General features: G+C 36.7%; 1 protein-coding gene across 1 annotated transcript in view; it reads right to left on the bottom strand.

Annotated features, from left to right (window-relative positions):
• Positions 1-22,535, bottom strand: part of EXOC4 (exocyst complex component 4) — a 913,849-nt gene that overhangs the window by 221,010 nt on the left and 670,304 nt on the right. Inside the window, exon 11 of the mRNA XM_031941130.1 lies at positions 20,060-20,279. Coding sequence (XP_031796990.1) covers positions 20,060-20,279 — 220 coding nt within the window. The remainder of the gene's footprint in view (positions 1-20,059; positions 20,280-22,535) is intronic.

Raw genomic sequence — 22,535 nt, 5'->3', positions numbered from 1 at the left:
AGCTTTTAATCCATTAAGGTAAGCACCAAGGGTTTTTGCTTCTTGACTCCAGTAGAATTGACTAGCTCTGTATGAGCTAGGCTCCAAACTGGAAGTGAGAAACATGGATGAATGGAGTGGGGAAGGGGATATTAGAGATGGCTGAGGAAGGGGAAGATGGGACAAAATTTAGGTCCATTGATGGGAATGCATCATGTCCATCAAAGTGAGGAGGAGTGATAACTGTGGAAAAGCTGGAGGCAGGGAGAAGAAACTCAACTAGCCTAAGCTTGGGCTGGAGCAAGGTTTGTTCCCTTTCCCCTCAGAAGATGAGCTGATTACAAAAAGTTATCAAACTGTGCATACCCTTTGATCCAGCAGTGTTACTACTGGGCTTATATCCCAAAGAGATCATAAAGAAGGGAAAGGAATGTTTGTGCACATATGTGCACGAATGTTTGTGGCAGCCCTCTTTGTAGTGGCCAGAAACCGGAAACTGAGTAGATGCCCATCAATTGAAAAATGGCTGAATATGAATATTATGGAATATTACTGTTCTGTAAGAAATGACCAACACTATGATTTCAGAAAGGCCTGGAGAGACTTACATGAACTGATGCTGAGTGAAATGAGCAGGACCAGGAGATCATTATATACGTCAACAACAATACTATATGATGATCAATTCTGATGGACCTGGCCGTCCTCAGCAAGGAGATGAACCAAATCATTTCCAATGGAGCAGTAATGAACTGAACCAGCTACACCCAGCGAAAGAACTCTGGGAGATGACTAAGAACCTTTACATTGAATTCCCAATCCCTATATTTTTGCCTGCCTGCATTTTGGATTTCCTTCACAAGCTAATTGTACAATATTTCAGAGTCTGATTCTTTTTAGACAGCAAAATAACGGTTTGGTCATGTATATTTATTGTGTATCTAACTTATACTTTAATATATTTAACATCTATTGGTCATCCTGCCATCTAGGGGAGGGGATGGGGGGAAGGAAGGGAAAAATTGGAATAAAAGGTTTGGCAATTGTCAATGCTGTAAAATTACCCATACATATAACTTGTAAATAAAAAACTATTTAAAAAAAAAAAAAGATGAGCTGATTTTGAGCTTCTGCCACTTGCCCCTCTGGTACTTTCAACAAGACACCCACCTAAGCAGAGCTCACCACAGAGGCATTCTGGGTCCGCTTTAGGCAGGATCCAGTGAGAAAAAACATCATAGAGGTGTTTCAAATACAGAATTTCATCATAAATCTTGAGCAGCTGTGTTTTTAAACTAAATTCTATGACCACTTTCAGTCCTCATTCCTCCCAGTTCTTTTGCCCATTTCATTATTACTACTAGGCAGACATGCAAACTCTGAACAATACAGGACAGGAAAATAAAGTGAAGATGAATTTATTAACAGTCTCTATTTTTCACCAGAGCACAATCTTCAAAGCAATATGCTGCACTGTCATTATCTCATTACAGTAATTTCAACACTTGCTCCTGTTAACTTATTAAAAAACATTTTAAATCATTTTCTTCATTGCAGGCACAACAAACTTGCTCATTACCCAAATATGGATTAGTGCCAGATGATATGGCAAGAGATGTTATAAAAGAAACATATATACACAGAGGAGAACCAAGAGTTCAGGAGGAGATGTATATATGGAACATAGGGGTGCAACTTCTGCTTATCCAGGAGACACCTGAAAACAATTGTTGTCATTGTGCCAAAGTAGGGCTGAAGCATTATCCCTTCCAACCTATCTTGTATCATATCAGGGAGCATGGATTAGCAAAATTGCAGAATCTCAGCATCAGAAAGGATCTCAGGGAGTGCCAAATTCAACCTGAATAATAATTCCCCTCCATGATTATTTACCCAACAAGGGATCACCCAGCTTTGACTGAAAACTTCTTGGGAAAGCATACCCACAGTCTTCAGAGGCAGCCTGTTATACTTTAGGATAGCCTTCTGTATTAGGGATTTTTTACATAAAGACCACATTTGCTTCTTTACATCTTCTGCTCACTTCTACTAGTTACGCCCTCTGGGGCTAAGAACAACTTGTTTCTTTCATGTGACTTTCAGGTGATTGCCCTTCCAAAAAGACTAATTATCCCATTTTCTCATTTCAAAGCTCCTCTTCATAATGTAAAATACCCTCAGTACTTTTTATTCATCCATAGATGGCAGAAAATAGAAATCCTTCACTATCCTGCCTATCTTCCTCTGGTCATCTTCCAATTTATCAATGTCTTTGTCAATATCCAAAATGTAGATCCTAAAACTGAGCAATACTCAAGCTCCTTCTTAGTAGAACAGAGCTGGTTGCAGTATCCCTTCCTTCCCTACTTCTGGACTTGGTGCCTCTCTTATAAAAGCCCATGAAAATTTTCTTAGATGTAGTATACCTTTTGTCACTTCATTTTGAGCATGGAGGTCACTAAAAACCACATAGTTCCTTCTCCTTTTTTTTAGTTTTTTTAAGGTAAAATATTATCTTGTCATGATTATTTTAACTAAAGTAGAAAGACGGGTCATGTCACTGTTACTAAAACATGATCTCCCATACAATCCTTTTAAAAGTACTTAAGAACTGCCATGACTGGACTTGAAGCCATTTGGGGTACATAAAACCCCTTGGACATGGAGCCAGAAGACAAAGATGGGACAAAGCTCTGTCACTAGCCAGATGTGTGGGTAACCTGAGGCAACTTACTTAGTCTCTGAACCAAAGTGAATATAATAGGTACCTGGCATAGCTATGGGGAGGGCTGCTTTTGAAGACTAGGGTGGGAGAAGAGAGAGAAAGTGAAGGGAAAAGGACAAAATGAAGCGGATTTTAACATGGCTCTTCATCTGAAGGGGGAATAGTCTTGCTTTGTCTCAGACAAGTGCCAGGTTTTGTGCCAGGGGCTTCTATAATTGTGTGTCTATTCACCTTGGTTTTCCATTGAAAAGTGATTACTGTCAGAAGCAGGTCAAGGGCATGTCTTACTTAGTTCTCCTACTACAAATAAATACCAAACACAAAGGAGAGAAAATGCTAAATTCAACCAGGTCCATTTGATTGTCACATTCATTTCCTTTTTAAATACTCCATTTTCCCTAGTGTAACAGGAAAATTGTTTTTCCAATAAGGCAAATGGGTTATGATTTGCTCCCTGAAAATAAACACACTGTAAAACCCACTCTAAATTCGTTTTTTCCCCTTTTCATGTGTTATTTGCTTTCCATTTGTAACAGGCAACATGCTGTCATTTGGGGTTGACACTCTTCAGACATATAAGGATCTGACAGAGCTGAATATCATTCCTTCCTATTCCCTTAAAGCTGCAAAACCCTCACTTGGCCTCTGCTCCCGTCCTGCTTCCTTTCTCAGTTTTGTAGTTCTATTTCTCTACCTCTAATCCAGACTAATGCACAAGGGCATTAGTCTTCAAAGGGCACAAGGACCATCTGGCTAATGGCTCCCAGAATTACAAATGAAGAGGAAGTATCTTTCTCTCCTGAAGCAGGACATTTTTCTTTTTATGGCGCAGGTTCTAGTGTAACACTGGGCATCAGAATGTAACTCTCCCCTGTGCTTCTGCTCTTTTTGCCCCAAAGACCAAGTGGAATCATTAGGACAAGCCAATTAAAGTTGGCATCTGTAGGGTATGCCTTAAAAAATTGGAGCAGGAATCTCTCATCTCCAGCAAACACACAAACACACATTCTGTCCCCATAGTTAGGAGATCTAGGGAGTCTAGCAATTATTATGGATTTAGATCCTGCTGAAACTAAAACATATTTACTGACCAGTTTTTGAATTTCTACTCCAGGACATAAAGAGTTATCCTATGAAGTAACATAATGAAATTTAGATTTATTTAAAACATAAATTTAGACTCACAGTCTAACTTTGTGTTAAGTTGGAAATTTTTCCAACTTAAAAAGTCAGTCACTGGGAGACGAATTTATGTTCCTCAGAAAACACCTCTAAAATCCGTCCTATGAGTAAAGTGAACTTAGAAGAGAAAAGGGAGGCAAATAAAGCATTTGAGCATGAGATGTCATCATATGTGGCTGACTTGATTTCACAGAAGGCACAACAATCCGCCCACCCCTCCTTCTCTTAATCATGTGATCCAGTGTATTTCTGTAGCCATCTATAGCACCTTTCCTTAAAACCATGGAATTTTAGCACTGGAGAGGGGTCTGATATTGACTAGGCCAATTCCATTATACTGTAGAAGGAGGGGGTGAGGTGACATGCAGTGATAGAGTACCAGTACTAAGACTGGAACTCAGGTCTCCTGAAATTCAAATTTTCGGCTCTTTCTATCATACTATGACTTCTTGATTTTCACAATGGATTAATGCATCTTTTATCTTTTACAAGAATTAGAAGTCACATTTCAAATTATACCTTTACACTAGCATAATTAAACCTTTAAAAGGGGGGTTGGCAATGAAATTAGAGGCTAGAACTTAACAGACATATTAAGACCTGCAGATGCCAGTAGCAGGCAGTTCCCACCCAACTGCCCCCATCACCTTCCTTCTATCACTATATGTTGGCAGGGTGAATTTTCCAGGGTGAATAATAGAACTATCTAAATGAAACATTTAAAAATTGTAATTTGACATAAAAGGATTAGCTGCTCAAGAACTTATGGCTATGCGAAGGAGAAGGATGGATCCAGGCTGACAATTTCATAAAGTAGCCATCAATTATTTAAATCATTGTGATTTTTCAGACAACAATATGGACCCCCAATGGGGGAAAATATTTTTAAGAATTTGAAAAGCACAAATTAATGTGTATTGGGCCAGGATCTTGCTTTTGGTTTTGGAATAAAATATGCTCTGCCTTTAGAGAGAGAAGGGAAGGAATAGGTTTGTAAAAGTTTTAAAAAGTTAGCCAATAAGTACATGTATTTTTTTATATTCAGGGCCTTAAAAGATGTTGGGGTGGAGCTATCTAATTCAATCTTCTCATTTTACAAATGGGGACACTGAGGCCTGGACAACTGAAGTTCATTTTCAGAGGCTACAATGTTCATAGTGACTGAATTGGGATTTGAAATGAGGTCCTCTAATACTAAATCTAGCATTCTATTCTTTATATTCTATTAGTTGTTAGGTGAAAATCTAGTTACTCAACTCTGCTGAATTTAATTCACTTGGCTCTCATGTTTTTGGCATCCAAAGGCCCAAACATGGTGCCCAATCATTGACCTCTTATAGTGTAATGCCAGAGAAACTGAGGCAGGAGAGAGATTAGAGAGCTTTTTAATATTTTATTAATTGAAGAGCATAATTGACTGGACAGGACTCTCGTCTCAAATTATCCAGTCAGACAGAGATAAAGATATACTGGGACCAAGGAATCCATGTTGGTCCCAGGGCTGGAGGAGACTGTCATCTCAAAGAATCCAGTGTCCAGTAGCCAGTAGCCAGCCTCCAGGGCCAGCCTCCAGCCTCCAGCAATGAATGGGAGAAACCCAACTTCTTAAATACCTTTTCTCTAAACAAAGAAGGGGTAAGAACCACGGGAAAACTTCTGTCAGGATAGGGGAGGCCATAAATCCTAAAAACCCAGAGACAGGATGTCTGAATACACAGAGGTAAAAATATCAGTGAGGTATCTTGGAATATTTTAGAGGGATAGTGTAAATTCTTGAGGACAGAAAGAGTCAGGAGGTCTACTCTCTTATTTATCTTGCTTGCATTAACAATTTACAACCCTAGAGCAAATAGTCCTTAGTCTTAATGGACCAGAGTGGGTTTTTACAGTTTAGGGGATTGAGACAGAACAGTTAAGGAAACTGCGACAAGGGAAACTAGTGCAGAGAAACTGAGCCAGGACAGTTAAAGAGAACTGTAGCATAACATTACTTGATGCCAGTTTTGCTCTTAGCTGTCTCTAAATGCTCCATTAAAAATCATAATTGGGACTTGGTCCTCTCCCCTTCTCTGCAGAGCAGAGGTTTTGTATTCCACCTCAAGAAGAATTTAGGTTTGGATGTTCTTGATACTCTCCATGTGTATTTCCCATGATTATTTTTTCCCAATTAGGATATGAAGAAACTAAGACTATATGGCAAGAAACTGGAAAATGAATGGATGCCCATCAGTTGGAAAATGGCTGAATAAATCATGTATATGAATGTTATGGAATCTTATTGTTCTATATGAAATGATCAGCAGGATGATTTTAGAAAGACCTGGAGACACTTACATGAACTGATGCTGAGTGAAATGAGCAGAACCAGGAGATCATTATACACAATAACAGCAAGATTATACGATAATCATTTCTGAGGGACAGGGCTCTCTTCAACAATGAGAGGATTCAGACCAGTTTCAATGATCTTGTAGAGCCATCTATACCCAGAGAGAGGCCTGTGGAAAATGAGTGTAGATCACAACGTAACATTCTCACTCTTTTTGTTGTTGTTCACTTGCATTTTGTTTTCTTATTCATTTTTTTCCTTTTTGATCTGATTTTTCTAATTGTATAAATATGTTTACATTTACTGGATTTAACATATATTTTAACATGTATAACATATATTGGATTGCTTGGCATCTAGGGGAGGGGATGGGAAGAAGAAGGAGAAAATTTGGAATACAAGGTTATGCAAGGGTCAATGTTGAAAAATTATCCGTGCATATGTTTTGAAAATAAAAAGCTTTAATTAAAAAGGTAAAATAAGTGGATTTGTAAGAACCAGTATTTTATTTGAAGTCTGTCAACAAATGAGATGATCTCTCTACTGCATCATGGGAGAGTTTAGAACAATTGCTGACCTTCTCCCACGCCCCTCCCTCCACCCCCACAGCTGCATGACATGACATTTTTGGTGGGTCTTCTAGATTTAACTTGATGCTTACTATTGGATTGTAGTCACTGGGGACGGCTGTTTTCTTTCCTTTCTCTCTCAGGGTCAATGTCTGTTTTCCAAAAGCGGAAACTTTTGCCATATAAGATATTATGGTCTCTACAGAGACACATCCTGCCCAATGGTGCTCTGAGCAGTGATGTTTTGCAAAAAAAAAATCTTTAACTAAATAATTAAATTAAAAATAACTAAAAAATTTAACCAAAATTAATTAAATTAAAAATAACTAAAAAATTTAACTAAAAGCAATTAAAATGTTGTCACAATGAGATCATCCACTTATATGTCAGTCCTATGGGACTAAGTCATGTGCCATCATTTCTCTAATAAAATGCTCTTTCAGAATTCATTAATAATAGTAGGCATGAGTATCTTCTGGATTCTTTTTTTTTCCCTCACAGTACTATTAGCTGAAGCCTGGCAAAAGCCCCAGTTATGCATAACCTTTACAATAGCCACAGGAGGCAGTTTGGAAGCAGACACATAGGAAACTTTTTTCCCCTGATCTGAAAAAAAAAAAAGTTCTTCCCTCCACTAGGCAGAGAATTAGGCAGATCTATACCAGAATATAACTTCTTGCATGAATTACAAGACCTCTTATACTGTGAGGTAAAATGCTAAGTAACACAGTCAGGTACTCACTCTCTTCTGTACCAAAAATGGTCCTCTTTGCCAGTAAATAGCCTAAGGTCTACTACCACCCTGACTTCCAGCCCTGCAGCACTGAAAAATGAGGTCACAGGAAGATTTCTGCAATAGAGTGATAGGGAGCCTTGACCTTGGATTGACCAAGAGGACAGCAAATTCAGAAACATTTCAAAAGGAAGACGGAATTAAGCTCCCTTACTAAAAACTGGATAAAGAGAAGAACTATATATCCAATCAAGAGAGGTAAGACTGCTCTCTCTTTTAGTGGCAGTTTATCTGAATTAGCCTTTGTAGCTATTTGCAAGTGAATGCTAAGAGTGTTCTGGACCCTACAGATAGGACCATCATAGAAGCAGCAGTAACTAAGGGAGGGAACAGGAGATTAAAAATGAAAAAAAAGAAAAAGAAAAGAGAAAACTAAGAACGATAGATGGAATTTTTTTTTCAAAAAACTGAATTTCCAATATGTCATAACCAAAGAAGAAGGAATGACCCAGATAACCTGTTAATGAGCTAGCCATGCCGTCTTTTTCCTCAAATCAGGACATTTCCTGGCAGGGCTCTTGTGTGCCTAACAAGGTAATAAATGAGAACTGTACAGCTTAATCTTTAAACAAATATGAACAAACCCAAGCCAAATGGCTACTCCTGTGGACACAGAGATGACAGAGAACCCTATCCAGAAGTGGGCTGAGAGGGCTCAGCAAGGGAAGCTGAATGAAGATTTATGAATGCAATATTTATCCCAGGAAGGCAGCTTGTTTGGGTTGTTCGTCTAATTAAAATAATCAATCAAGACTGGTTTCCAAGGCAGAACCAGGTAAAATGCTGGCAATCACCAAATGTCAGACAGCTATCGTGACATCAGCCAAAGCCTCCAGCTGTGCAGAAAAAAGATTGACTAGAACCTTCTTGTCTTCACCTCACACCTCAATTACTGTAACATACTTCTCACTGTCCTCCATAATGCTCAGATTCAGCCTCTCTTTCTCCAACTCTCAATCCATTCTGCATCTGACTGACTGTTTAACTTTCAATCCTTCTGCAATCTGGCTCCATTCCACCTTTATTGTATCCCTACCCCCCCAAATGTTTCATCTGCTTCAGCCAGGCTGGTCTCCTCACAGTCCCACGAGCAGACCCCTTCCATCCCCTGTGCTGTGTCTTCACCCATCTTGTCTCCTGGGCTCTCATGCCTTCTCTTCTTTCTACTTATCCTGAGCTTACCAGTCCTTCAAGATAAAGACCAATAAGCCCAATTAAACCTTTCCTAACTATTTCTTCTAATCCCTTTTTTTATCTGACTCTATTATAGCCCTTTGGGTTTATATTATTCATTTATTTAATAAATATTTATTGAGTAATTATGTGCCACAATATAAAAATACAAAAGACAGACAGAGCATCTGGGCTTTTAGTCCTGAATTCTATACTCTGTAATGTTGTATAATTTGTGTTCATTTTTTTCCCCCAGTGTAAACTACTTAAGGGTAAGGGCTATGCTTCTGCATCCCTAAGGTATTTACCATGATAGGCACTTAGGAGGTGATTAATAAATCTTCTTGTTGTTGTTTAATCATTTTTTCAGTCATGTTTGGTTCTTCAAGAGCCCATTTAGGGTCTTCTTGGCAGAGATGCTGGAGTGGTTTGCCATTTCTTTTTTCCAGCTCATTTTACAGATGAGGGAAATGAGGCAAAAAGTAGTAGATGGATTGCCCAGGGTCACACAGCAAGTAAGTATCTCAGGTTGGATTTGAACTCAGGCCTTCCTAACTCTAAGCCTAGCACTCTATACATTATGCCATCTAGCTGTCCATTACTAATCTAATGAATCACCATATAATATAATCACCAGACCACAGTTGGAGGCAACAAGGCACATAATCTAACCAGTAACAAGTGATTATAGAGTGCTTGGTCTGGGGTCAGAAAGACTATGTCCTTAAGTTCTAATCTGGTCTCAGACACTTACCAGCTGTGTGAACCTACGCAAGTCACAAACCCTGTTTACTTCAGTTTCCTTATCTGTAAAATGAGCTGGGGAAAGAAATGGCAAACCACTCCAATATCTCTGTCAAGAAAACCCCAAATGGGGTCAAGAAGAGTTGGATATAACTGAAACGACTTAATAAAAACAACACTTGAGCCAGTATTTCTGAAGTCTCATTTTGCTGCTGCAAAGACAAATATTACTAAATTTCTTGAATAGGTGAGAATGGAAGCTAGTGTCTTTACATAGTTAATATTAATAGACAATTAAGTCTCCATGTCTTTTTCCTCTTCTCTTTTTCTTACCAAAGCTTCTTTCACCTAGGTTACAATATTAGAGCATAAATTATTTAGGATGAGACTAAGATAAAAAAAGTTCCCAACAGCTGAAGCTCTGGACACACTCAGCTGGCTCCTCATAGTAAATCTTAGTGGATCAGCATTTTACTCCTGGGTAGAACGATAGCAATCAATTGCTTGAGCTTTGGCTCCAGCTCTTCCTCTCTCTATTTGTGGTATCTCTTGATTGGCTCCTGCTTCTCTTAACACATTAGCAGGGAGTGGGAGGAGGCAAGGGGGATGCATTTGAAGATGCCTTTGTTAACAAGTAAAGTCACATACACTTCAAGCAAAAGCACCTCTTCAAAGATCTGACTGACAGAGTGCTAATGTAGTTCAGTCCTCATCAGCAGATCTGTCATAAGTGATTACTCTTCTCTCTTGCTTAATCACCAAGGAATCCACTGCAGCAGGATCCAAATAGACAGTGGCCAATCAACACCCAGAGGTAAACCTCTTCCTGAAAATGTCCAAATGGAGTCAATTCTAACTGAATGCACTAAGTATAACCAAGAAAGTCATTGGTAGAGATATACTCACAGAATCACAGCATTTGACAACTGGAAGTTTACAATTTTAAATGTTTAAGCAACTTGCTCTTTTCATAACTAGCATTCCATCAATTATAACACAATTTCAATATTTGCTTGCAATGGAAAAGAGATCCCAATATTTGGTTTTTTAAAACAAGGGCTCATATTAATGCCATTCTGATATTCCTCTAAGCAAACAAATATTTTATAACACAAGGCAGATCTAGCTTATGCGTCTCACTTACTATAGCTAACCTCTCATTTACTTATAATCAATAGCAAAATCTTTGATAAAATCTCATATTATTCTTATGTAGGAAATGGAAAAGTATTCACTAGTTAATGATGCAAGCAGATAGATTCAGGATTGGCTGGATGATTAGACTCAAAAAGTAGTTGCTTCATTTACTTTCCTTTTTGATATGATTTTTCTTGTGCAGTAAGAGAAACATATAAATATGTTTATATATATTGGATTTAACATATATTTTAACATGTATAACATATGTTGGATTGGTTACCATCTAGGGGAGAGGGCAAGGTGAAGGAGGGGAAAATCTGAAACACGAGACTATGCAAGGGTCAGTGTTGAAAAATTATCCATGCATATGTTTTAAAAATAAAAAAGCTTTAAAAAAAAAGTTTTAAAAAAAGTAAAAAAAAAAAAAGTGGTTGTTAATGGTACACATTGTCAACTTGGGAGGAAAGCATCTAGTGGAGTATCCCAGGGACGCTTTTAAAATAAAATATTTAAAAATAAATTTTAAAATAATTCAAAATTTTAAATCTCAACTCGATTTTCTTTAACACTTCCAACAGACTTTAAATGGGAATGTGTCAAAATTACTAAAAGATAGATCTATCTCATAGCAGAGAAAGGAAAAATAACTGGTCACCATTCAAATGGCACTCATTTCAGTCATTCTTTCTTATGAACATAATTTGATTTGATGAAAACAATATGTTACTTTTGTTGGCCATATTTCCTTGGGAAAGATGCAAGTGGTCCTGGCAGTTTCTTAGTTTGGGGTGTGAGATAATCAGTCTGGGCAACATCATACTTACTGCCAGAAAGTAATTTCAATGCCATGAGCTCCGTAGGCTGTTCACAAGGCTTCAACTGGAGCAGCAGCAACTGCTCCAGAGCAACTTTAGTGCTCACTGGATAAGCCTCATAAACCTGCAGAAGGCAAGTAGGCCTGAAGCACAATGTAATAATATCAACACTTCCAAGGATCTTTTAGCAGAGGAAATCCAGTTGCAAATATCAACCTTTAGGTTTTTATATCATCGCTGGATCATTGTTACATCATATCTGTTGATCCTATCTCAACAAATTCACATTCAGGCATATTAAATGATTCTTTATTTTACATAAGGCACTATTATCAACCACTATAGAAGGCATAAGTCCCACTTCAAGGAGTTTCAAGTGGGAGGGGAGGGAAGATTAGAATCTTTAAAAAGTCACTGTAATAAAATGTAAGAAATGGTTTTGAACTGTCAGAGGTGGGGCAGGGTTAGTGGAGAAAGAGATCTCATCAAACTGAAGGCGGTTTAAATAGATCTCATTGGAGTATCAATATTTAAGTTTCAAAGAATGAGTAGAATTTGAAAAGGTGAGGATGGAGGGGAGGTTATTCCAAGCAGAGGTAAGGTTATGATGCTGGGAAAATACTGCACATGGTTAGAGAACAGAAAATAATCAACCTCAGCTAGAAGACAGAGCACCTGAAGAAGAGTAAGGAGGGGAAGTATATTTGGGATGAAAAGTCAGAGCCCAAATGGAGGGCCTGGAATGTCAAGCTGATGAGTTTGTGTTGAATCCTGTACACAAGGATCTACTGAAGGACACTGAACAACTGAACAGAAAGAAGAGAAATCATTCATACCTTGTCACTCTTCTATCTCCTGGTCTCACAAAGACTCCCTGACTCATTCATTCTCTCTTCTCCTCTCCCTTTCCCTCTTCTCCTTCCCTCCCCCTTCTCTCTGACCAGATACCTGATAAGCAGGAGCTGCTATCACTCTCATATTTAAACAGAAAAATATAGAGACAAGAAGTTAAATTATATCTCCCAGGGCAATGATAAACAGCAAAATGGTGATGAACAGACCTTAAGCCTTTGATATACTCCAGTAGACCACGAACTAACTCTTTATTAGCAGGACATGAAGGGATCTACTTTGGTCCCTTTTTAACTCTAGGCCTTTAGTTTCAAAATGCAAAAGATGAGAAATGTTTCTCACTAAGGCAAAAGAAGGAATTTTGAAGTTTCCCCCTCAATTCCAATCAGTATGTTTTAGCCTTGGAGCTGGTATAGACCACTGAACACAGCCATGGTAGCTATACAAAAAACAAAGGGAAAGAGGTGGTAATGCTAATTTCTTTCACTTTTCATACTTTTCAGAAGTCAGAAGCCCACCAACATTTAAGCTTCATTTTTAATCCCTGAAGTTCTTGTTGTGAGTTTTAAACCAAGATCATAGCAGGATGAGAAGTGCTTTACATTTCTAAAGGGAGGTCAGGAAGATTTTCAAAAATTTATGTTAAATCAAAAGCTGTCTTCCTTCCCTTCAGCACAATTGTTTGTGTTGTAGAGGGGAGACCAATGATTTAAGAGCATGGTCACTAGAAATGACACTTTCCTCTCAAGGCCACACATAGGTATCTGACCCCACACTATTGAGAATTCCCCCTTACAAGATGAATGGGTGATTAATTAAATAAATTTGGGGCTCAATTTTAAGAGCTACCACCACAACTAGTATCATGTGTAGTTTGGACACAGGATATAGTACTGTATATCATACCCTGCATATATTTGTGATATACAGATGTAGAGATGTTTCTTAAGCAGGGATATGATCACAGAACATCAATATGCTTACAGATGAATTGTCCCAGCATCCCTTACAGCCCTAAGTAATGAATAGGCTTTCATTAAAAGGTTGGCATGTAACCCTATACTACTCTGAGTAGAATTCACTAGGGCCAAGAATAAACATGCAAGAAATAAGAATGAACCCTTATTTCTGTGGGTTGAAAGTTAAAAGTCATAGTACCATATAAGGACAACTTTATAAAAATGAAAACTATATAAATGTGGAATGGAGTAAATTTTGAGGCAGGGAGTTTATCAGTAGAAACATCAAATACAGGGTTGGATGACAACTTACTAGGACTATTACAGAGATTACTTGGTTCTGAATGGTTTAATATTTTAAACAGTGACTTGGAAAATAGGTAATTCCATGAAAGACTATCATTTGAAAGAAGGATTACATTTGTTTTGCATGGTTCCAAAAGACAGAATTGGGTAGAAAATGGAGAAAGGTGGTTTTTAGCCTAAAATGAGGAAAAACTTCCTAATAATTAGGAAGGTAGTGGGTTTACCCTTGCTGTTTTTAAGTAAAGACTTAACTCCTCAAATCACTTCCTGGTGGTAGTGTAAAGGGAGTTCTTGTGCAAGTATGGGTTAAACTAAATGACCTGTGAGGTCCTTTTTAAACTCCTTTTTTTTGTTCATTTTAATCATGTTCGAATCTTTGTGACACCATATGGGGTGTTCTTGGCAAAGACACTGGAGTGGTTTGCCATTTCCTTCACAAAATCATTTTACAGATGAGAAAACTGAGGCAAGCAGGGTTAAGTGACTTGCCCAGAGTCACATAGTTAGTAGGTGTCTGAAGCCAGATTTGAACTCAGGTCTTCTTGACTCCAGGCTCAGCACTTTGTCCACTGGGCCATCTAGATATCCTTTAATCAAATTTCTAACACTATGACTCAAATGACAGCAGCCTCACGTCCTGGGCATGCGTCCACACGCCTGAATCCAGGCAGTTTTTCCTTTCCTCTTATTTGAGGTTCCCAGTGCTTAGTATAATTTTTTGTACCCAGATGGCATTTAATATTTGTTTAAATGAACTTAATTGATGCTACATGATAGAAGGTGTTGCCATGGAAGAAGCTGGTACTACATTTTTTTTGGTAGCTGTTACTATTTTGTTGCTGACTAAATATGGCCAACTTAGTAGGAAAAAAAATAAATTTTAAGGCTTTTAAAAAAAATCTCAATACTCAAATACTAAATAAACATTCCCCTTTTTGTTCTCCCCACCACCCCAACACTTCTGCTTGGACTCTTGAGGCAAAATACATGTAGTCAATTATTTATTCTTCTTTCAGATTAGGCACTTTTAAAACCTAGTAATAATCATATCTAAGGGTCATATAAACACATTTAAGAAACACAGAATCTTGACCATGAATAATTGCTTCAGGAAATGATTTAAATTCATTATCCAAAAAAAAAAAAAAAATTCTCAAATGGGCACAAAAATCCAGCAACATCCAGTTTGCATTGTTGGCCTCACAACACTTTGAGAATATTAAACATATTTATTGATATGGTTTATCCAATTTGCATATCCATAAAAGGAACTTGGTGAGAGGGCAGCTAAACAGCCAAATAATACAACAGCTTTTTTAGCTTCCAGAAACAAATTTGTGAGGTTAATAACTGCAATGGCCTTGGATTCAAGGTTAACACAGTCACATATTGCAATATAATTATCTAACCCTGACAAGGTCACCCAAATGTGGAGGTCAACTCACAGCTCTTATGCACCCTGAGGATGGAATAATTAATTTAAAGGACAAGAAGAAGATGGTTAGAAATGGCCCCTGACAGTGTTATAAGTGATTTGATATACATACTCAATAGAGCTGCTCAGGGATGTTATTTCAGTTGGCTGGCCTTGAAAGGTAGAAGTACCACTGCTGTTAGAATCCAAAACTTGGGGCTTGACTGCTGACTCTGCTACGCACTGACTGCCGGACTCAAGGCTTCAGGAGTGGCTCTGCTATGTAATGACTATTAGACCATAGACAGGGCCCTTTATTTCTGAACCCCAATTTATTCATCAATAAAGTGAAATGGGGATAGGAGGAAGGGTAGCCTAAATGATATCCAAGGTCCTTTTCAATTTTAAATCTACTTGGTATCAATATCATATTTACCTTTTTATGTGCACATATTATCTTTCCCTTTAGAGTATAAGCTCCTTGAAGGCAATGACTGTTTTGTCTTTGTTTCTTTGTACCCTCAGTGTGCAGTACAGTGCTCAAGCATATGATAAATACTTAGCATATACTTATTGATGTTTCAGTCTATGACTCATGTATGTTTTTTTTTTAATAATTATAACTTTTTATTGACAGAACCCATGCCTGGGTAATTTTTTTACAACATTATCCCTTGCACTCTCTTCTGTTCCGATTTTTCCCCTCTCTCCCTTCACCCCCTCCCCCAGATGGCAAGCAGTCCTATACATGTTAAATATGTCACTGTATATTCTAGATACAATATATGCGTGCAGAACCAAACAGTTCTCTTGTTGCACAGGGAGAATTGGATTCAGAAGGTTAAAAATAACCCGGGAAGACAAACAAAAATGCAAACAGTTTACACTCATTTTCCAGTGTTCTTTCTTTGGGTGTAGCTGCTTCTGTCCATCACTGATCAAGACTCATGTATGTTTAGATTATATTTCAGGTTGTACCACAACTTTTAACATAATTAAAAAAAAATTATTCCAGTCTAACTTCACTGCCTCATCATGGTGTGGAAGTGACCTGAGTTCTCAAAGTCAGACCCAAGCAGGTATGACTAAACTGGAAATGCTCTGAATCTAGGCTCCTTAATGAGCTGTATGCCTGAGGACTGATTTATGTAAGAACAGAGAAGCTCATTACCAGGTCAGGTACAGCACTTGCTCAGGAGAAGATCTTAACATTATTGAGGGGGTTGTAGTTTAAGTCAGTAGCAGTACCCAAACTGATAAAATTTTAGCTATATATAAAGTTTGAAGTGGTTAGATATTAAAATAATGATGATCTGAGTTGTATTAATATCCTCTAGATGTCTTCTGCAGATGTAGAAATTGTAGGATTTCCCTTTTCTTCCTTTAAACTTAGTGCTTCTCAATAACTATTAACTATCTTGATACAATATTCATAAAGAGCACTACATGTAAAGAGAGGCTTAAAATTTTTTTGATGATGAGGGGAAAAACATGAGCTGATTCTGTTTGTATTATTCAATGTGTCTTCCTTTCAAGTTTTAAAAAATGATTAATTTCCCTTGCTATGACACAAATACTGTTTTAACTCAACTATTATACACTTAATTTAGTGTCCCTCTAAATCAACAATTCTGTCCCCTTTGCCTTCCACATTGAATATATTCTAAGGAGAAATGAATTAGATTTATAATCAATGTGGGTGTTAGACATGGTATTAGATAGTCTAAGTGGGTACACCATACAAGTCTATACTGTTTTTCCAAGTCCCTGGGATCCAAAAACATAAAACTTATTTCTCCAATGATAAAGAAAAGGTGAGCTATTTTTCTAAAATTAGAAAAACTAAAATTTGGGACCCACAAGCAGCAATAAATTTTCTTTTATTTTAAAGCTAAATCCTTGCAATAAATTCTCTTAGGTATGGAAATAGTAAGAACAAAGTAGGACTTAAAAGGTCAAAGATTTAAGGGAAACCACTATAAGATGCATATATGTGAGATGTAGCTATTCAAGAATAAGTTATCATTAAAATGAGAATGGTATCACAATTCAAAAAAAGGTCTAGGAAACCAGAGAGTAACATAAGCAGAGTAAGAAATGTGATAGAGTAAGAGCTGGGGGATTTTACTACTTATGAATTAGGGGACTTGGGCAAAAAATAATGAAACTCTGACCCTGTTTCCTCACTTGTTAAGAAGGAAGCTAGACTAGATAGATGATCTCTGAAGTTCTTTCTGGTTCTAGCACTGGAAGAGTCCATGACCATGAAAGCCCTAGAAATTCTCATATATCCTAATAGCATAAACCTAGGTACAAATAGGTTGTGTCCAACAGTTTCTTATAGGAAGACAAAAGAGATTCCATAATGGTATGTAATCCTATTCAACGCACAACCATAAATTAATATACCCTCTGAATCTTAAGCTTTAGGAGAAATGATGCACCATTTTGCTAAGCCAAGAGGCCTATGAAAGATAGAGTGAGCCCATTTGCCTGAATTCTTATTCAGATATATATACTAAGGTCAAATATCAATAGAGAAAATGAAATTTTAATCTCCAAACAAGCTCATCTTCTAAATAAAACAATTTAATTTTACTAAAAACAATCCAGGTTACATTTAGGTTCAGAGTCATTCTAAACCAGATAAGTAATTGCTAGTGTGGCCCTGTATTGTCTTAGATTCAAACTGTTTGACAATAAGGGCTTAACCAGACAAATTACTGGTATTCTCCTAAAACCACAGGAAAAAAAAAAAAAAAACTACTGTTTACTTTTAAGTTTACAAAACACTTTTCTAACAATGATTCTATGAATGCAATTATAGCTATTTTCGTTTCATTGAAGTACAGTTAGGTTAAAAACTTTGCTGAAAGAAAAGTACTTCCATACTTTAAGCTATATTAATAAAATAGCAATCATGATTGATTAAGGAACAGAATTAAATCAATTGAAAAGACTACACAAGGGAGATTCAGAAATAACAGAACTCAATAACCACTGGATTCTGAAAAAAAAGTAGAAAAAAACCACAAATTATCTAGGGAAAAAAATTCTTCTTATGATAAAAACTGTTAAGAAAACTGAAAAACAGTTGAGCAGAAATTAGGGTTAGACCAACATCTTATACTATGTTCTACAAAGCATTCTAAACAGATGTGCACACTTAGTATTAAAGATTATACCACTAAAAATTAACACATGGCATACCCTTTGATCCAGCAGTGTTACTACTGGACTTATATCCCAAAGAGATACTAAAGAAGGGAAAGGGACCTGTATGTGCAAGAATGGTTGTGGCAGCCCTGTTTATAGTGGCCAGAAACTGGAAACTGAGTGGATGCCCATCGATTGGAGAACAGCTGAATAAACTATGGTATATGAATATTATGGAATATTATTGTTCTGTAAGAAATGACCAGCAGGAGGATTTCAGAAAGGCCTGGAGAGACTTACATGAACTGATGCTGAGTGAAGTGAGCAGGATCAGGAGATCATTGTATACTTCAACAACAATACTATATGATGATCAATTCTGATGGCCGTGGCCATCTTTAACAATGAGATGAACCAAATCAGTTCCAATAGAGCAATAATGAACTGAACCAGCTACAGCCAGTGAAAGAACTCTGGGAAATGATTATGAATCACTACACAGAATTCCTAATCTCTCTATTTTTGTCCGTCTGCATTTTTGATTTCCTTCACAGGCTAATTGTACACTATTTCAGAGCCCGATTCTTTTTGTACAACAAAATAACTGTATGGACATATATACATGTATTGTATTTAACATATACTTTAACATATATAACATGTATTGCCATCTGGGGGAGAGGGTAGGGGGAAGGAGGGGAAAAATTGTAACAAAAGGTTTTGCAAGGGTCAATGCTGAAAAATTACCCATGCATATAACTTGTAAATAAAAAGCTATAATAACAAAAAAATTAACACATGCCTCTCACAACTATGGCTAGATATATTCCTAATTAAATAAGAGATAAAGGCTATTATAAAAGATAACAAAATAAATAATTTTGATTACTTGAAAACTAAAGCCTTTCAGATAGACAAAACTAGTGCATCTGAGAAAGAAAAAATAATCTTTTTATCAGATTTCTTTGATATGGGTTTTCTTTTAATATAGGTTCTTACATCCAAGATATAGAAATAACTAAGCAAACAAATCAAGCCTCCCTTGCCCTGCCCCACCTTCCCTATTACTCCTAAAGGCAATGACATTTTCCTAGCTGCTCAGGCTCACAGTCTCCAAGTCATCCTAGATTTCTATGTCCAAGCTTTTGCACTCTTCATCTTTTACCTTTATAATTGTCTCTCCTATGACCCTGTCAATACTCAGTCCCCTCATCACCCCATACCTTGATTACAGCAACAGCCTGCTCCCTGCCTCAAATCTCTCCCCACCTCAATCTATCCTCCATTCAGTCACTAAAGTGGTCCAAAGGACAAATTTGACCACATCACCCTTTTCCCTCCCTCAGTATACTCCTGGAACAAAATACTCCATGTGGGAATTTTCTCTGGCTGTTCTCCTTGTCTGGAATGATTTTCTTGCTCATCTCTATCTACTGAGTTTCCTGGCTTCCCTTTAAATCCCAAATAAAACTCCATCTTTTACAGAAAGCTCTTCCTAACCCTTCTTAATTTTAAGATCTTTCCTCTCCAAATTCTTTCCTATTTATGCTATATATAGCTCATTGGTACATATTTGTTTGCTTGCTGCCTCCTGCTAAGGAGGGCATTCCCCCAGTGCTTAGCATAGTGCTTTGCACACAAAAGGAATTTAATTATTGTTTACTAAGTGACTTGCCCAGTATACAGCAGGCCTTAAAGCTGGCTTTTCTTGGCTCCAAGGGCAGCCCTCTATCCACTACACCATGCTGCCTGGTATGAGGTAAATAGGGCTTATAAGCAAATGTGTAGTATAAGTATATTCTCCCTTTAACAGTTGATGAAATATTTCAGTGAATTTTAAAAATTCAAAGGAAGTATCAGTTTGAATGCAAACCCAGGGTTTTTGACTCAGTTCAAAAGCCCTTGTGTGATGCCAGGAGCTACCTGTAGAAGAGGCCGCTGTACTCCCAGTACTTTCATGGTATCTGCATTAGCCAGGATCTTTAATGGGTCAGAAGTTTTGGTGACTCCTTCAATCTCTTTGTTGATTTCAGTCAAGACCTGGTTGAGGAATATGTTTTTGATATACATGGTGAGAAACTCTCGAAGAGGACACTGTTTGGCTGGACCAAGTCCCAGGGCATGCTCAATCTCTTGAATAAACCTAGAAGAATAGAAGAGAGAAACTTTATGTAATAAACTCATTGAATAAAGGGGTCAATCATAAAAATGCTTCACAATTCTTTCAAAATATCACCAGAAGTAGGGACACTTCTACAGAGCAAATGAGTTGAATTGCCAGAACATCAATTTTCTTGGTAGAATTTTAAAGAATAGAAGTGAGATTATTTTCCATTTGCACAAGAAATAGCTTGTATGAACTGTTAATCTGAATATTGTTTCCTTCATCAGAGTATGATGTCCTTTAAATCAGGGACAATTTCTTTTGCCTTTCTTTTTATTTCCATTGCATCTTTTATGACATATTGAGAACTTAATAAAAGCCTTGTTGACTTATAAGTGATTACAACCATTGCCATCATTGGCCTTCCCCACACCCTCCCAATTTAGGAAACTCTGAAAGTTACCAGACAAACCTAGTTACAAGTTTTTTGAACACTACACCTAAGATTGTCACAGCAGAAGTGGCCCATGACAAGAAAATGGGAATGGCTAGTCAAAGAGAAATCTTGTGAAGGCCTCTCAATTTTTATAAACAATATCAACAAGAATCCCAAATAAGGCAGATAGGGTGATTAGTACAACTGTAAGTAGCAAAAACTATTTAAGGGAGGCTTAAACAAGTTGAAGAAAATGGAAAAGCAAGCTGGATAGTTAAGAGGAAAAACAGAGATATTCCTTGGTTAGTCATTGGTGATTGGAGGACACTGGTAAGACTAATATTCCTTTTGAATTTGTAACCCTCATTCCCTAGTACATCTAACCTCTAGCCAGACTGCTAAGAAATCCTTTTTCTACCTTGCTTCACTTTTGAAAGTAAATTACTTTTGTGAATATGATAGACACTGGACTCCACCAAAGTTTCTTTTTTCAAAAAGGAAAATGTGGTTATGGGGATCAAGTACCAGAATTGCAATTAATTGATTTATTCTTTTCAAAGGAATGGTTGGGAAAAAAGCATCTTTTGAACAGATACTTTTTGTACACTCAATGCTCTGACATTCTCAAAACTTCTAACATTTATTACAGAGATTTTTTTTCCTTTACTAGTCACCATGGCCCTAAACAAATCAATACAATGCTCTTAATTATCTCTGTATTAGTTCCTTATTTGCCTTTGGTGTCTCTAGGACACAAAACTTTGAGTAGCACTGACAGAGTGCTTTCTGTCAATTTTAGCTGAGTGATTTCTTTCAAACACAAACCATCTATTCCCTAAAGCTTATACTGTGTTGGCTTTCTCAGTCTAAAATGACATATCCAGGTTGATATTATCACCTCTAACTCAAAGGGACCCATTTAACATAAGGTTCCAAATCTACTCTCAGAAAAGGAATAAAAAAGAAAAATAGAGGAAAAAAAAAAAAAAAAAAACAAGAAAATGAACAAGAGAAGCTCCACAAGGGTACCTAGTTTTATTTATTAGTTTTCTAGTTTTCTTTTATTTCAATTTTATTAATTTCTCCTTTGACTTTTAGGATTTCCATTTTGATGTTTATTTGGGGATTTTATTTTGTTCTTTTTTTTTTTTTTTTTTTTTTTTTTTTTTTAGCATTTTTTAGTTTCATGACCAATTTATTAATTTTCTCTTTCTTTGTTTTACTGACATAAACAATTAAAGATATAAATTTCCCCCTAAGTACTGCTTTAGATATCCCACAAGTTTTGATATGTTGTCTCACTGTGCTCATTATTTTTAATGAATTTTATTATTTCTATAATTTGTTCTTTGGCTTACTCATTTCTTAATACTAGATTATTTAGTTTCCAATTAATGTTTAATCATTGTTGTTTTCACAAATCCTTTATTAAATGTAATTTTTATTACATTATGGCTGAAAACGTGAGGTTTCTATGCCCTAATAAATAGTCAATTTTTTTTTCAAGATGCCATATACAGCTGAGAAAAAAAGATATACTTCTTTAGATTCCTGTTCAATTTTCTCCAGAGGTCTTACTTTTCTAAAATTTTATTCATTCTTTGACTTCTTTCTTACTTATCTTTAGTTACATTTATAAAGATCTGAGAGGGGAAACTTCAGGTCCTTCCCTACTATAGTTTTATTGTTTATTTCCTCTGGTAACTTTTCTCTTAAGAATTTAGATGTTATGTCATTTGGTGGATATATATTTAGTATTGGTAGTGCTATATTGTTTATAGTTGTTTTTAGCAAGATGTAGTTTATCTGCTTATCTCTTTCAATTAGATTTATTTTTTCTTTTGTTTTCTCTGAAATCT

The sequence above is a fragment of the Sarcophilus harrisii genome, chromosome 5, assembly GCF_902635505.1.
Source record: "Sarcophilus harrisii chromosome 5, mSarHar1.11, whole genome shotgun sequence".
NCBI classification, from domain to species: domain Eukaryota; kingdom Metazoa; phylum Chordata; class Mammalia; order Dasyuromorphia; family Dasyuridae; genus Sarcophilus; species Sarcophilus harrisii.
This window is presented reverse-complemented; position numbering and strand designations above follow the sequence as displayed.